General features: G+C 49.4%; 2 protein-coding genes across 9 annotated transcripts; one reads left to right on the forward strand and one right to left on the reverse strand.

Annotated features, from left to right (window-relative positions):
* Positions 1–91: 91 nt before the first annotated feature.
* On the reverse strand, positions 92–6,515 carry RRNAD1 (ribosomal RNA adenine dimethylase domain containing 1). Of its 7 annotated transcripts, none has more exons than XM_037825702.1 (9): positions 6,454–6,515; positions 5,807–6,013; positions 3,644–3,768; positions 3,284–3,476; positions 2,747–2,809; positions 2,374–2,517; positions 1,444–1,928; positions 860–1,044; positions 92–431 (listed from the first exon to the last, which is right to left on the reverse strand). In XM_037825702.1, the coding sequence occupies exons 2-9, from the start codon at positions 5,915–5,917 to the stop codon at positions 310–312; spliced, it is 1,428 nt and encodes a 475-aa protein (XP_037681630.1). In that variant the 5' UTR covers positions 5,918–6,013; positions 6,454–6,515; the 3' UTR covers positions 92–309. The 7 variants fall into 7 exon arrangements, 6 of the variants coding, with proteins under 6 accessions (XP_037681630.1, XP_037681631.1, XP_037681632.1 ...); XM_037825703.1 differs by having other exon boundaries at positions 6,436–6,505; XM_037825704.1 differs by having other exon boundaries at positions 6,440–6,483.
* ISG20L2 (interferon stimulated exonuclease gene 20 like 2) lies at positions 6,383–13,276 on the forward strand. Of its 2 annotated transcripts, none has more exons than XM_037825707.1 (4): positions 6,383–6,577; positions 7,231–8,091; positions 10,259–10,459; positions 12,361–13,276. In XM_037825707.1, exons 2-4 carry the CDS (start codon positions 7,348–7,350, stop codon positions 12,472–12,474), a joined length of 1,059 nt encoding a protein of 352 aa, XP_037681635.1. In that variant the 5' UTR covers positions 6,383–6,577; positions 7,231–7,347; the 3' UTR covers positions 12,475–13,276. The 2 variants fall into 2 exon arrangements, with proteins under 2 accessions (XP_037681635.1, XP_037681636.1); XM_037825708.1 differs by lacking the exon at positions 6,383–6,577 and adding an exon at positions 6,590–6,791.
* Positions 13,277–15,082: the final 1,806 nt, after the last annotated feature.

Consider the following 15,082-nt stretch of genomic DNA (forward strand, 5'->3'; position numbering starts at 1 on the left):
GGGGGTGTGAAAATTAATTGTAGGGCCTCTGCAGGATCTCAGTAGGAAGGTTGTATGTCTCTCCTTTTCTCTACTATAGAAATAGGGAATAAAGATTTCAATTTTTTTAATAAAAATAAAATTTTACATACTTTTATATAACACATGTTCGGAGAGAAAGACTATGAAACAGAAGGTTTGTGGGGAAGCAGGATGCCAGGGAGGATGCAGAATGCTGGTTCTCGGGGTGAGGAGCTACAGACTCTGCCACCCACTGTGGCACCTAGATGATTTCAGACGGGCCGTGGATGTGACCTTCCTCAGGCTGGGTCAGCCATCTTCAGTCTCCAGGACAGAGAAGGCCTGACCCAGGGGCATCTTAGTGGCCACCAGAACCAGGTTTCTGGGGGAGAGTTCAGGGCTGAAAATAGGCAGGAGCTCAGCATGGAAACCTGGGAGAAAGGGAGGACTACTTACAAGGTGAGAAATGAACCAAACCCTCCCTTAGCTACTCCTTCCTGCTCAGCCTGTAGGCACAGCCCCTTTTTCCCATTAAGGTGGTTCTAGGGGAACTAAGGAGACCCAGCTGTTTACGGAGGAACAGGGGTGCCTAAGGCCCTAACTTGGAAGAGGCGGTCCTCAGTGCACTGTAGGTTCTTAAAGGCCTGGGATGCTTGCTTAAAATGCACCTCAAGGAGGGAGCCCTGGAGGCTGAGTCAGTAGGAATCTACATTTTTAACCACTTTTCCACCCTGTCCCAATCCACTGGTGATTCTGAAGCAGGTGACCCATTCCCAGCAGATGTGGGGCCGGAAATGGAAGGAGGAGCCCCAGTCCTCCAACGCTCTGGCCTTGGGTCCCTGTTGTCGGCCACCCTCACCCTGCTCCTGCAGGTAAAGCAGCCGGTCCAGCAGAATCAGCGTCTCCACCAGTGGGGCCAGCAGGAGGGCCAGGCTGAAGAAGGCCACTACACGGTGCTCCTGTGCCTGGAGGGCCCGAAGGGCAGCCAGGTTCAGTGGCAGCTGGGGGTCCAGCCCCACCTGCTGCAGCCCCTGCTGCACATATCTGTGGGACCAGCCACAGACAGCAGTTTGGTTTTCGGTACCCCCCCCCCACCTCCCACTTAGACTTCCTAAATTTATTCCAACTTTGCTCCAACTTTGCTCAATTTGCTACACTAATATGCATTTTTAATATTTCTTTGGCTGTGAGTGGTCTGTCCAAGAGCAAATCGATCCAAAAATTTACTTTTAGCCATATTTTGAGCATTTTTGCTAAACTTCTTTGATAAAGTCTCCTGATAAAAAAGAAACAACTCCCTCTTAAAGGAATTTGGGGAAGCCGCCCCAGGTACTCTGTGTGCTTTTCGATTTTCTTTAGGACGGGCTAACAGGTGGGGGTGGGTGGGGAATCAGACCTCCATTGGTGATGCTCCTGCCCCACCCCCACCATCCCCAACCTCACTCTTCAATCTTGAGCTCGTGGACCCTGGGGATCCCCTGCACGCCTGGCCGTCGGAGCTCTGGCTGCGCACACCGGATCACTGTCTCCAGTGCTGCACGGTAGCAGTGGGTTCGAAGGCCGGGGCCTGCTTTCTGTAGCCGCTCAGCATATTCCTCCAGTGCATGGCAGGCCCCCTCCCGCAGCCTGTAGGGCAGTTCACAGCCAGGCAGCCCGGCCACCCAGTGGCTCAGTGGGTAGCCATCAGGGTCACTAAGCTTCATGTAGCAGCAGCCCACCGAGGCCAGGGCTGCCACCTCAGGGCAGCAGGAGAAGTGCCTCAGCAAGGCGACACTCAGATCCCCACAGGCATGGAGGCCTGTTAGCAGCAAGCGGAACCCACCCTGAGGTGGGGGCTCCAGTGGAAGCAGGAGCTCCTCACACAAGGCCGTGGGGTCTACCCACCTAACCACGTGGTGGGGGGGGTGGCGAGGGCCAGCTGGGACTACCTGTGGAGACAGGACAGGACAAGGGCAGATGGGAAGTCTGTTTGCTGTCTCCATGCCACTCAGGCCACAGGAAGGGATCTATCCTCTGTGTTTCTTCCCAAGGAGGAAAATGGCAGAGAAGCTGAGGCATAGGAGAGAGTTGGACCATGAATGAGGAGATAGAATACATTCTGGGTCCTACCAGTTGTTAACTTTGTAAAACTTTTTATGTTGATCTCAGTTCACAGGACTTTATCAGTGTGGAAAGCACTTGTAACCTAGTAAGTGCCTTTGAGATGTGGGGTGGCTTTGGGAAAGGGGGGGCATCTTGGGAAGAGGTAGCAGAAATAGGGGCCATACCATCTCAAACCGACAAACTTGAAAGAGGGAATTCAGCCTTGGTGCCCAATTCCAGCCAAGCAGAGCCTGTTCCTGCAGTTCCTGGCTGGAAGAGGGAGTGGCCTACCTTTGGGTTCCTCTTCTCTTCCTTCTCCAGAGCCTGCAGGAGCTCCTCATCCAGACGCTGGGCTCTCTCCACCAGTCTCTGATCCCCTTCAATGCTCTTCACCAAGAGGCCCAGTCCCAAAGACATGAAGCGGGAGAGATGGCCCTGAAGTCATGAGAGGATGGAGACAACCCTGTTCAATGCCCATCCCACTATCACCTTCCCTATCAATGGCCTGGGTGCCTGGGTATGACACCCCACAGAAGGCTTCAGTTCTGTCCTGCCTGGTTCCACCATTCTCAGCACTTGCCTCCCTGGGCCTGTGGCCTAATAGCCTCCCTTCCAGCTGTTCTGTCCCCACAATTCAAAAAACAATATTAGAGGTCTGGCTCACCTGGCCTGAGCCTACATCCACAACCTGGGTGCAGCCTGTTAGGTCACTCAGCTTCTTTACCAACTGAAAGAGGAGGGAACAAAGGACTCCTGGCCATTGGTTCTTCATTTTTGGCAAACACCCATAATGAGGGTAGAGGAACTGAAGATGGCAGAGGATGATGGGCAGATAGAGCCACAAAAGAGGCAAGAGATAACTAAATCAAAATGGGTGAGGAGAGGATGGGTGCTGACCCCAGGTTCAGGCTACTTTTCTTAGTCCTCTAAGGTCAGTGAGTCACCCTTCCCCACAGAACAAGGAAGAGCTGTGCTGTGAATCCATGAGTGGGTTGTGAAAATGTGAAAAGAATGTTATTCAGACATAGGTACTGATCAGTCCAGGAAAAGGATGGAGTTTAAAAAACAACAAAAAAAGCAGTGAGATATGATTATAGGATGTCTGCCAAGGAAGGTAACTTCTAGGGCCTGTGAGGTAAGAGGTATGTGCCTAAAATGCCCCAGGGCTCCCAGACACCACCTATACCCATCTCCTCCTCACCTCTCCCAGCCTCCGGATCTCATGTTGCTTCTTGGGCCTGACATGTTTCCGGAATGGAGCCATCAGTCGGGAGCTCTGGCTGGGGTTCTCCAGGAATTCCGAGGGGGTCTGGAACCCAGGCATCCGGGTAAAGGCCAGGGCATTGGCTGTGGACTTCAGGGCCAGCAGGGTGAGTGGCCACACCGACCTGTACCTGAGATAGCCCAGCCCAGGCCAATAATGAATAGTCCCATCACATCCTGAATGCACCAGTTTACAACCCAGTGACACCAGAAAGCCCTTGTGCAATTCTCTGAGCAATGGCTAGCTACAGGGCTCTGTGCCCTGAGTTCCCCAGCACAGGGCCCCTCGCACCCATACCTGACTACCTCCCCTTCCCCAGGCATCCCCAGCAGCAGCGAGGCCAGCTGTGGTGGGTTCAGTCCATCCAGGGCTTCCTGCCATGAACAAGGGAGTGTGCCCCACAAGTTGTCTGTGAAAAATTCCTGCAGAAGGGGAAAAGCAATCAGCAGACCACTACCATTCCCATTCTTCACCACCCAACTCACAACTGCCATCTTGTCTCCTGGCTCTTCCCAGCACTGTTGCCACACAGGGCAACCAGCTGCAGCCAGCAAGTATCTATCATACTCATCCGTGACACCTCTTCTCTGAAGTCTCTTCCAGCACCCTCCAGCTCCCAGGTGGTTGACCTCTTCTTCCTGCATGCCCAGATAGCATTCTGGACACACCTTCCATTTAGATGTTTTCCCACTATTTATGAGTCGTTTTCTCCACTCAACTGCCCTTCTTAAGGGCAGGAATGGTATATTCTTTGCATCTGCATTCCCAGCACTTAACCACAGTGACTGGCACACGATAGTATGTTATTATCTTTTAGTAACCCACCATTTTATGTGCCAGACACCAAGTATGTTTATTCATTTGTTTGATTAACACAAATCCTGGGGCTTTGTTTATGCACAAAAGCACTGTTCTAGGCTCAGGAGATACAGCTGTGAACCAGACAGACGATATTTCTGCTCTTGTGGAGTTTATATTAAAATTTTTTTTAAATTTAGATAATTAATTGCCACAGACAATAAAACACTACTGAAACAGTAATGTAATGGAGAGTTTGGGAGAGGACTACTTTAGATAGGGGTTTGAAGGAAGACTTGTCAGAGGAGGTGACATATGAACTCAAGCTTGAATAACAGACAGGAAATCAGGCATATAAACAAATGCACGTAATAGCAATTATGTAATCCTTTAATATGCCAGGCACTGTTCTAAACATTTTACATGTGTTAATACATTCAATCTTCAAAACAACCCTGTGAGGTAGGTACTGTTGTTATCCTCCATTTTACAGATAAAGAAACTGAGGCACAGCTATTAACTTGCCCAAAAAGCTTCTAAGTAGCTGAGCTGGGGTTTGAAATCGGTTCAACTCTAGAGACTTTGCTCTAACCATTCTGTGCTACTGCCTGTCTGTGGAAGAAAGCCACTCCAGACAAAGCAGTAAGTGCAAAGGCTTGGAAGCCTGCAATATTTGTGGAAAAGAAATCAGGCAAGTGTAAGTACAACATAGTGAATGTGGGAGAGAATGAAATGTGAAGGGATTGAAGAGGCAACAGAGGCCAGATCAGGTAGAGCGTTAAAGATAAGGAGTTAGAACTTTCCTCAAAGCACCTAGGAAGCAAGGGGAGTAATGATGTTTAGATTTACATTTTAAAGAGCTCAATCTGATTGTTCTGGAAATTTGGTTATGGAGGGGCAGAGGTAAACATAGATCTGTTAGGAAGCTATTGTAGTTCAGGGGAGAGATGATGGTGCTTTGGCCCAGGGTGGTAGCACTGGAGATGGAGAGAAGTGGATGTATTTGCTATCTATTCTGGTGGTACAGCCAACAGGATTTGTTGAAGGATTAGATTGTGGATCAGTGATGGAAAGAGCTGAATCAAGGATGACTTCTGGGTTTGAAAAATTCAGTGGACGTTGGTACCATTTACACATTATCTCCTTTATTCTTCACAATGATCCTTCAGACAGGGATGCATTTTACAGCTGAGGAAACCAGGGCTAGGGAAAATAAAAACAAGATTGCTTAAGGCAAACACAGTAGGGGTAGGCAGGATTCTAGTCCAAGTCTGTCTGATTCCAAAGCCAAAACTGTCCACGACACAAAAGCATGAGTTTATTCAAAGCTTGGTGAACATGTGTGTTCTAGAAACATCTTATATGTTCCTAGAACCAGAGCTCAATGTGGCTGCAATATAGCTCACATGTCTATGCGTTTTAATACCTCAGATTTGGGTAAGTTAAAAAACAACCTAGGTATTAGAAATATTAATATTTATGTCACATGAAAAAAGGGGGAGGGATCAACCCAGTTTTAACCCTTCTTGTAAACACGACTGAAACTCATAGAAGAAAAGAGCTCAGAGGCTAAGTCTCCTTACTCCCTGCCGTGAACACCTAACCAACCACACGACCAACACTTGACCCGGGAGCACCCCTCCCACACCCCTGTGGCCTCACGATGATGTAGGCGTCCAGGATGGAACGGTAGAGCGCCAGAACACGGGTGAGGTTCACAGCTAGCTGCCTCCTCGCCTCGAAGGAGAGGCCCCGGACAGAGACGCCCGGCATCCCGGGCTCCAGCCAGTGGAGCGGGAAGCGACAACGCGGTGATGAAGGACCCAGGGTCACCACCGCGCAGGTCCGAGAAGCGGGCTGGATTCAGCTCTGCAGGCGGGACAGGAATAAAGAGTTTTGGGTCTGGCCCCCGACACTGCCTTTCTGGCATCCCATGCTGGGGCTGAAGATATGAGGCGCCCCTTGACGTCATGATCGCAAAGTCTCACAATGTTAAGAGATCAGCGTCAGAGACAAGTGGGACAGGCTGACAGCGGACTGACGCCACAAAGGCTGGCCGCGGCGCCACGCCCACGAAGGGAGCGGGTCAAGTTCCAGATCCCACCCCTTCCCGTACACTACCCGCCTTTCCCGGAAGTAAGGCCCACGTCCCGGCGCGCTTCCGTTCTGGTTTGTCGCGGCTTCCCCGCACCTTCGAGTTGTACCTCCACGGGGCTAGAGGGGCCGGGGAGCGCATGCCCCCCCCCCCCACCCACGCCGCACCCCCCACCGCCACCGCTGCCGCTCCTCACACACTCGGAATCCCTGACCTCGTTCCCGGAGGTAGGGGCGCTGCGGACGCGCGCGCGCCTGCCGTCCCGGGCCTCGTCGACGCGCGCCAATTTCCGCATCCGGCTCGGGACGCTTCCGGTCCTAGCAGAACACGTCTAGGAGGTAGGTGTTGGAGCACTAGGTCTGGCCAGGGTGTGATGGAGAAACGGTCTTCTAGGCGGGAGTCAAAATGTTTTCGCCGAGGTGGGCTCCCCCGAGCCTAAGTTTCACCCCTGCGTATATGTGGCATAACAGGTCCTTTCTTGAGAGAAGGACTTGGATGATATGCATCTGGAGATTTCCCCCCCACCTGGAGCCAAGAGAAAAGGGTGCCTAGGTTTGTATCTCTATTGGTGGAACCCGGGGATGTCTAGGTAATCCAGAGGTCATCTATGCCATGCCTTTCCTTGCTTTCGAGCATACTTAGAGTACTGGAACGATCTTTTATAGATTTCACCTATTCTGGTTTTCCAGACTCACCGAGTTCGAGCTCCGTGGGCTCCCCAACTCCTTCAGTTTACAAATGAGGCTGAGACCTAGAGAGGGAAATGACCTTTCTAGGACCATGTGGCTGCTAATTGTGGGGCTTTGCTAGAATCCAGGCTCCCTGACTCAGACGAGTGCTCTTTCTATTATTTTACTTTGCAGTTTCATTCCACTTCCATCTGGGAGGTTGCTCTATTGTCTTAACTTTCCTTCCTTAAGTCCTATGGAGATCTGTCCTCATTCTTCTCCCAGGTTTATGGCTTGATTATCAGGGTCACTTTCTTCCCCAGGGTATACTACAAACTTCCAGATGTTGGTTTTGGGGATTCAGCAGAGAATGAGGGTCACATCCTCTTTTCATCCATAAGCCACTCTCCCCAACAGCTCTTCCATCATCTACTGTCTTCATGTCAACCTTACTTCTCAATCTGGATTTTGGGGAACCTCCCCCAAAAAAGGCATTAGAGGGGAATGCCAAGCACCGAAATTTTGTCAAGAAGCGGCGGTTCTTGGAACGGAGAGGCTTTTTGAATAAGAAGAACCAGCCCCCTACCAAGGCTAGCAAGGTGCCTAGGTTGCACTCAGAACCTCCAAAGAAAAGGGAAACTCCTAGGGTAGATGGCACTTGGAAGGGCCCTCCTGCCCCAAAAAAGAAGAAGAAAGCTGCCTCCAGCAATGAGTCAGAGCAGTCCCTGGACAAGAAAGCTACAGTGTCTTGGCTGACCCCAGCCCCTTCACAGAAGGCTGATTCTGTTGCAGCTAAAGTAGATTTGCTGGGGGAGTTCCAGAGTGCCCTTCCAAAGGTTAAGAGCCATCTAACTCATTCCCAGAAGAAGGGTCCCCAGAAGAATCCTCGGAAGAATGTTCCGCAGAAGAACTCCACTCAAGCTCACTCAGAGAATAAATGCATGGGGGTAGCCCAGAAGATGCCAAGGAAGATGGTGGCAATTGACTGTGAGATGGTGGGCACAGGACCCAAGGGGCATGTCAGTTCTTTGGCTCGATGTAGCATTGTCAACTACAATGGAGATGTGCTTTATGATGAGTACATCCTTCCCCCCTGTCCCATTGTGGACTACAGGACCAGATGGAGTGGTATCCGGAAGCAGCATATGGTGAATGCCACACCCTTCAAGATTGCTCGGAGCCAGGTGAGGGACATGGGGCATGGTGGTGGCAGTGAGATGGGTAGGGGGAAGTCCAAGTCATTTTTCAGCAAAGGATATCACCATGGGAAGGTACCAAAAGGACTGGGGAGGGTGGGAGGGGGTGGTGGGTATTAGATGATGAAGAAGGCTCCTGCTGGGGTAAAGTGAAGGTTAGGAAGCTTACAGGTAAGCGATGTAGCACACTTTATTAGCCTAGACCTGTTTTAGGTCCCAAGTGGGACCCTGATCTGCAGAACTGGGAATCTGCATAGAGAAGTAACAGCCAGTGATGAAACTGGACAGAGCAGCAGGCACGAGTGCCAGGGAGAGGGCTGAACTCAGGAATGCCTTGTAGAGTTGGAGCCTATGCTTACAAGCTGAGAGGTGGAGAAGGCTTCCAAGCAAGAAGTAGCCTGAGAAAAGTGTTGGTGGTAGGAGAGGGCAGAAAGTTGACAGAAGAAGCTGAGGCATGTTTGTATAACTGGGACAGGAAGCCTGTGGTAAAGGGAATAAGAGATATAGGGCTGGTTATGTCTTGGTTCTCATCTCATTCATTGAGCAAACCTACTGATTCTAACCCTGTGCTGGGTGCTGGGAGCACAACAAATGAACAGGAAAGGAGGGTGAGGGAGGAGAGGGTAAAGGAGTAAGTGAGAAGTGAGAGAGGAGAGAGTAGGGAGAAAGAAGAGCCTGCTGGCCTTGGGGAACCTCCAGAGGGCGCCATTGGCCCACTTTTTTAGCAATTTCAGTTCTACTTTCTTCACCATCTCTAGACAACAATGTTCCAAGGATTCCTCTTATTGCAGTTGTTGGGCGGTTCATCAGAGGTGAATCGCCTGGTTTTTAGAAAAGACTTGAAAGGAAGAGTTGAAGGAGGTCCTGTGCACAAGGGGCACAGCTTGCACAGAGGCTCGAGGGCAGAATATGGAGTGGGTCTGAAACTGCAAATCTGCTCAGCTTTAACGTGAGCTGTGTGTCGAGGTTAATAAGTAAAGGTAGTGGTGGAGAATGAACTCATATGCATACCTATTTGCATATAATCTGGGGCTTCTGTCACCTTCCTGGAGCCCATCTTGGATTCCATGGGTCCAGCCACACATCTGAGGCCAATTTAATGATAGTGGTTAAAGGTCTTCTACATGACCAAGGAGCAAACCAGAACTGAACTAGATAGTTACACGAACATCTCAATTGTGAGTGTGATTTAGGACTGAAAACAAATTAACTTGACACTGAGGTAGAAATTAATAGGAAGGTGTTCCGATTTGCTAAAGCTGCTGAAATGCAAAATACCAGAAATGGATTGGCTTTTACAATGGGGGTTTATTAGTTCACAAATTTACAGTTCTAAGGCCATGAAAATGTCCCAATTAAGACATCATTAGGACAATACCTTCTCTGAAGAAAGGTCAATGGTATCTGGGTTCCTCTGTCACATGGGAAGGCACATGGCGGGAGTCTCCTAGGCCTCTCCTGGGGTTAGCTTCTCCAAAATGCCTCAGGGCTCTGTCTTAGCTTCTCTCTCTCAGCTCCTGTGCATATTTGCTAGTTCCTCCCGGGGGGCATTTCTGTCTAAGCATCTCTGGGTGTTCTCTCTTAGCTTCTCCAGGACAAATTCTGGATTTCATCTCTTAGCTTCTCTGGTTTCAACAGCTGTCTCAAAAGTCTCTAGGCATTTTCTCGTCTCCATCTGTGTCAGCTGTCTTAAGGACTCCAGTGAACTAATTAAGACGCATCTTGAATGGGCAGCTTCACACCTCCATGGAAGTAATCTAATCAAAAGGCCCCACCTACAGTTGGATGGGTCACATCTCCATGGAAACAACCTAATCAGAAGATCCTACCCAACAATAGGTGTGCCCCCACAAGACTGGATTAAAAGAACATAGTCTTTTATGGGATACATAATAGATTCAAACCAGCACAGATGGTAAGGAGTCACTGGTGATATAAGTTCTAACAAGGTTGCACCATGGAAATTACCTATTTGTCTGGAGGAGAGGGGATTGGGTTTCAGGGGAAAGAAAACTTATGGGGAAGAGGACATTTCAAGATTGAGGCAGGTGGGCAGTTAGTGAAAATAACCCAGAAGGACCATGTTGTGTTTTTAGGACACTGGGGCTCGACCTTCGAGTTCTCCTCATCACCTTCTCTTCTTCTCCTATTTCAGATCTTGAAGATACTCACAGGCAAGATAGTGGTGGGGCATGCCATCCATAATGACTTCAAAGCTCTTCAGTACTTTCATCCCAAGTCCCTCACCCGCGACACCTCCCATATCCCCCTTCTCAACCGTAAAGCTGACTGCCCAGAGAACGCCACCATGTCTCTGAAGTGTCTCACCAAGAAGCTGCTGAACCGGGACATCCAGGTAGCCTTTTCCCAGATGCCGCCAGGCCCCTGGCTTGGGCAAGAGGAGGCTGTTGTTGCTGCCTCTTCCCAGGCTTTGACCCCAGAATTCTCTGGTCATAGAGGTCCAAGAGGGCTCCTCTGGGAAGAGTTTTAGACTACAGGGCCCAGGATTCTCTGTCCATCTACACCTGGAATGATGATTCCTGTTCTATACCTCATGCGGTGTCCTGGGAACTAAATGAAATGTTAGCTAAAAGGATACTTTGAAAAAGGAAAAAACCCTAAGTGTAAAAACCCTAACTAACAAGGGAGGAAATCAGGTAGAGGTGGTGGTAGTGGTCTAAAAGCCCATGTAGTGGAGGCAGAGACTTCATGCATTTCACATTTGGCATTCAAGGAAGAGGTGGGTGAAAAGAATGAGGACATAAGTCATACATGGAGCAATTAAGGGACTAGGGAAAGTGGAAGACTCAGAAGGCCTGCTTTCCCCGCTTAATAAACATTTATTGAAGAACTACTATGTCCTCTCAGGCACTGTGCTGACGTTTTAGATAACTTTGATTTTCATAGGGACCAGGGAGCAGAGAAGAAGGGAGGAGGGGTTAGCAGGGAGAGGAGAAGCCAAGGGTGAACAGGGAGCGCATCGGGGCCAAGTCAGGAACCCCAGTCCTCCAGGGTCTGCTGTGGAAACCCTGGATGGAGCCAGGATGCAGAGAGAGCCCCGTACCAGCCAGTCACCCCCTGCCGGGACCCTTATTGTCCACACCCACAGGCCACTGTAAGAACATTTCCTTTGCGGGGCTGGCCGAGGCTAAGAGGGGAGAGGGCAGCAGGGCACTACCCTAGGTGGCAGGAGCAGAGGGCGGGGCTCCTGGGACCACCTAAAGGAAGCACTATGGGCTCCTGAAGCTCCCACTTATCTGTTTAATCCTGAACTGGAAGAAGGCAGAATGGACAGGCCTTTATAAGAATTCCACAAGGTTCTTAAGCCCTGAATTCCCTCATCGCTTTGTGAACTCTGTTTTCCAAGGTTCATAGTCAAGGACCTACTAGATGGGCTTCAGGGCAGCAAAAGGGGGGAACTGGGAGGTGGCATCCCACACACTCCCCCCAAAACCAGGAGGGGGACAGGAGGAGAGATCAAACTGCTGCAATGGGTGACTTCTTGGCAGTGTCCAACAGACAGCCCAGGCCATGGGCTGCTCCTCCCCCAGGGAGCAGTGTCTCTATTCAGGCTGCTGCAGGCAGGAGCTGAGCTCACCCCGTCACAGCTGGTTTGTTGTCTTCAAGAAGGCCTGTCTTTTAAAGGGGAAGGAGATTGTCTTTCTCCAGAGCAGGCAGCATAACCAGTAGGTAGATTGCAGCTTGGTGTGAGGAAGACTTTTTTAACAATTGGAGCTAATAATGGGGAAGGCTGCCTTGCGAGTTGTCCTCATTGGGTACTATTTTAAAAGGCAGGTTGACCTCCTGCTGTTAGATGTTTGGGGTTAGGGGGTACTGTACACCTTCGTTGTGCTGAGCTCAGTGATTCCCCAAATTCCTTTCCACCTCCGAGAGTTTCTGCTCCCTTGGCAGCTATAGAGAAGCACCAGCCATTACAGAATCCCACCAACATCCCAGGCCCCCAAGCTAAGTGGGCCTGGGGAAGTTTGGCCCGCTGTCTTCTTTCTCCGTACAACATAGAATAATTTGAGATACACGTGTTACCACAGAAAGACTGGAGGTGGACAGTAGTAAAGACTCCTAGGAGTTGAGCTCCTAAAGTTAGATGAATAAAGAGCTGGGCCGCTCCGACGGTACATCTTGCAGCCCACTGACTTTACAGAAGAAACAGCTTGTGTGTGTTAGGGACTTGGGGGCAGAGTTGGGAAGGGAAGGAACAGTCTCTTGTAACTTTGTACTCTTTTCTTCCTTGTTTAGGTTGGGAAAAGCGGACATTCCTCTGTGGAAGATGCTCAGGCTACCATGGAGCTCTATAAGTTGGTTGAAGTTGAGTGGGAACAGTACCTGGCCCAGAATCCCCCAAAAGACTAGCAGCAGTGGGGACGCTGGTGATGGGAGGCAGAGGCAGCACCCAGGAGAAACAGGGCAGCTGATCCATTGGACAGCTCTACCAGCTCCACACCCTTGGGAGATAAGATTGCTGGGGAGTGACAGGCTCTACTCCAGACTTAATATCCATTGATACTTCACCTCAGATGTTATGTTCTGTGTCTGGTTAAGTGTCCCATGGAAGTGGGAAACCCTCCATGTCAGAATCCAGCCCTATACTGTTTACCTCTTAAATGGTGCTTGCCACAGGTCCCAGGATGTTTGCTTCCAGTCAAGCTTTTTTGACCTTTCAAGGGGCAGGGCATACTGGGAAATGTTTCTCAAACTGCCTTACCACTAGGATGACCATGTGTCCCGTTCATGCCTTTTGTCCTCAAGTAATTAATAAGCACTCACTTTGACTCTAAGAAGTATTCTAGTTTGGGCGATATCCAGTATGGTCACATTATATATCACAGACCTCCGTGCCCTTGGGTTCAGAGTCCCCATCTAGGCCAGGTTGGATATTAAGTCATTCGTCCCACCCTGACTTCCAGAGGAGCCATCATGGTGAGGTTGAGTTCTCCTTAGGGTTACAAAGCAGATGGTAAGAGAGTATAGGCTTGGAAATGAACTTTTCCAATTTAGGCAGAGCAGTCTCTTTCTTAACGTAATAGAGGATTTATTTAACTTTGGCTCCTGCTGGTTAAAAAGAATTTAAAGGTTTTAATGGTTTTTAGTATTCTCTGACCTTGCTGCACCAAGCCTCTAAAATCTCAAATTGGTCCCTTGATAAATTTTTTAATGGAAAAAAAACAACTGTGTGGTGTTTTATTTTAAACCTATGTTAACTGGCTTTGCAACATTTTCTATGTAGCTCTAATCTGTAAGGGGGTTCTCAGGGTCTCTGCGGAAAGCAACTAGCTGGGGCCCTTATTGCTGGACCTCATCACCAAGAAGCGCTGACCAAGCCTTTGTATTTAACCCTGTGCTCTTGTGCCTTGTCGTCATCCCTATCACAGATCGATGAGCACACCTCAAACGACACCACAAACCACGTGAACAAATGTAATACTGAACCCAAATGAGAGTGTGTAATGAGAGTGAGGCGGAGAGTGAATCAGAGATGGGGCATGTGGGAGGGACAGAGTGCGGGAGGAAGGGTGTGTGACGCTAGTCTGGTCGCTGCTGCCAGCTCTTCTCAGCGGGACACACCCGCATCTTGGGAAGGTGAGTCACAGCTTTGACCTGGTGTCCGGGATTACCATGTCTGCACCCTGTCTTGAAAGAATGGGTACCCTGCATATACACCGGGACTTGGGCCCTTTTGAGTGACTGGTCTGGCTCCAAGAGCCAGAGTCACAGCCATGGCCACCTGTAGAAGGAAAATTCCTGCAGCCAAACCAGACGCCAGGCATGGTCTTGCTGTCAGGTCCTGCATTGCAGGATCGTTGGCACAGGCAGCTGCTGAGCAAGTTGGTTCCTGTTAAGCCCAACATATGTAATGTCCATGACTGTTCACAAAGAGGTGCCAAGCACCCTGATACAGCTCTAAGTGGGCATACATAATCCAGAAAGGCCACACCAAAAGCTGGGGATGCACATAAAAGCAAGTCTTAATTATAGTATGACTTGTAAACTGGGAAGATGACTGGAAAGTTCTCATTTGGGTTCAGTATTTAAGGTACCTGTTGGCTGAGACAAACCTGGCTTTGTGTGTGTCATGGTAAAGTAGCAAATGGCTTTCATGCTCCACCCACACCCCACTCCCTGTCCAGAAAGGCACCTGGTCTCAATCCAATGTTGGAAAGAGCTCAGTCTCAGTTTTGCTCACCAAGAAGAACCTGGGAGACCAGAGGACTTTGCAGCCTTCTCCTTACTCTTTTCCCTCATTGCACTTTCTGATTAGAGACCCACCCACCTCCCAAGGGTGCCTGGAAGTCCCCTGAACTTCAGTCTGCTTCCTTTTCTGCCCCTCTATCCTCACAGTCCTGGCTTCATGTAACTGTTGGCAGACAAGCTGCCTGAATCTAAATCAGCAAGTCCCATTTGGATTTAAATTTAAGGTCCTTCATAGTAGAGCACGTAAATGACAAAATCTCTTGCTGATAATACTCTTTCCATAGCATAATGATGTTTTCTAGTGCCAAGAGATGCCTCTGCTGCAGCTGCGAATGGGAAAGGGTAAAGGGTGTGAGAACTGTATCTAGCCAGACATAGTTGAATCGTTAATACTTCATTTGACATAGTGGACTCAAAAGCGTAGAGGAGGGCAATTGTTTTGAAATTTCAGGTGATACTGCTGCCTCTCCCTCTGCCTTAAGAACCATTGGTCTAGCAAAGTCTTCAAGGAGGAATCATTTGATTCCTAGTTTTAACACATGGTTACAGTTGACAGTAGGAAAGATCAACACTACTGTAATTGTGAACTTGCTTGAGGGCACATTAGCCTAAGTTCAAGTTCAGAAAGACAAACACCCCTGTGTGCAATATGCCAGTCACATCTATGGATATCCTAAATCTACAGTCTGTATTGCAGTTCACAAAGCACTTTCACTTACCCTAAATGGTAAAGCAGGTTAATCAAACAACTGCCAATTTAACAACGGCA

This window comes from Choloepus didactylus, chromosome 2 (genome assembly GCF_015220235.1).
Source record: "Choloepus didactylus isolate mChoDid1 chromosome 2, mChoDid1.pri, whole genome shotgun sequence".
NCBI classification, from domain to species: domain Eukaryota; kingdom Metazoa; phylum Chordata; class Mammalia; order Pilosa; family Megalonychidae; genus Choloepus; species Choloepus didactylus.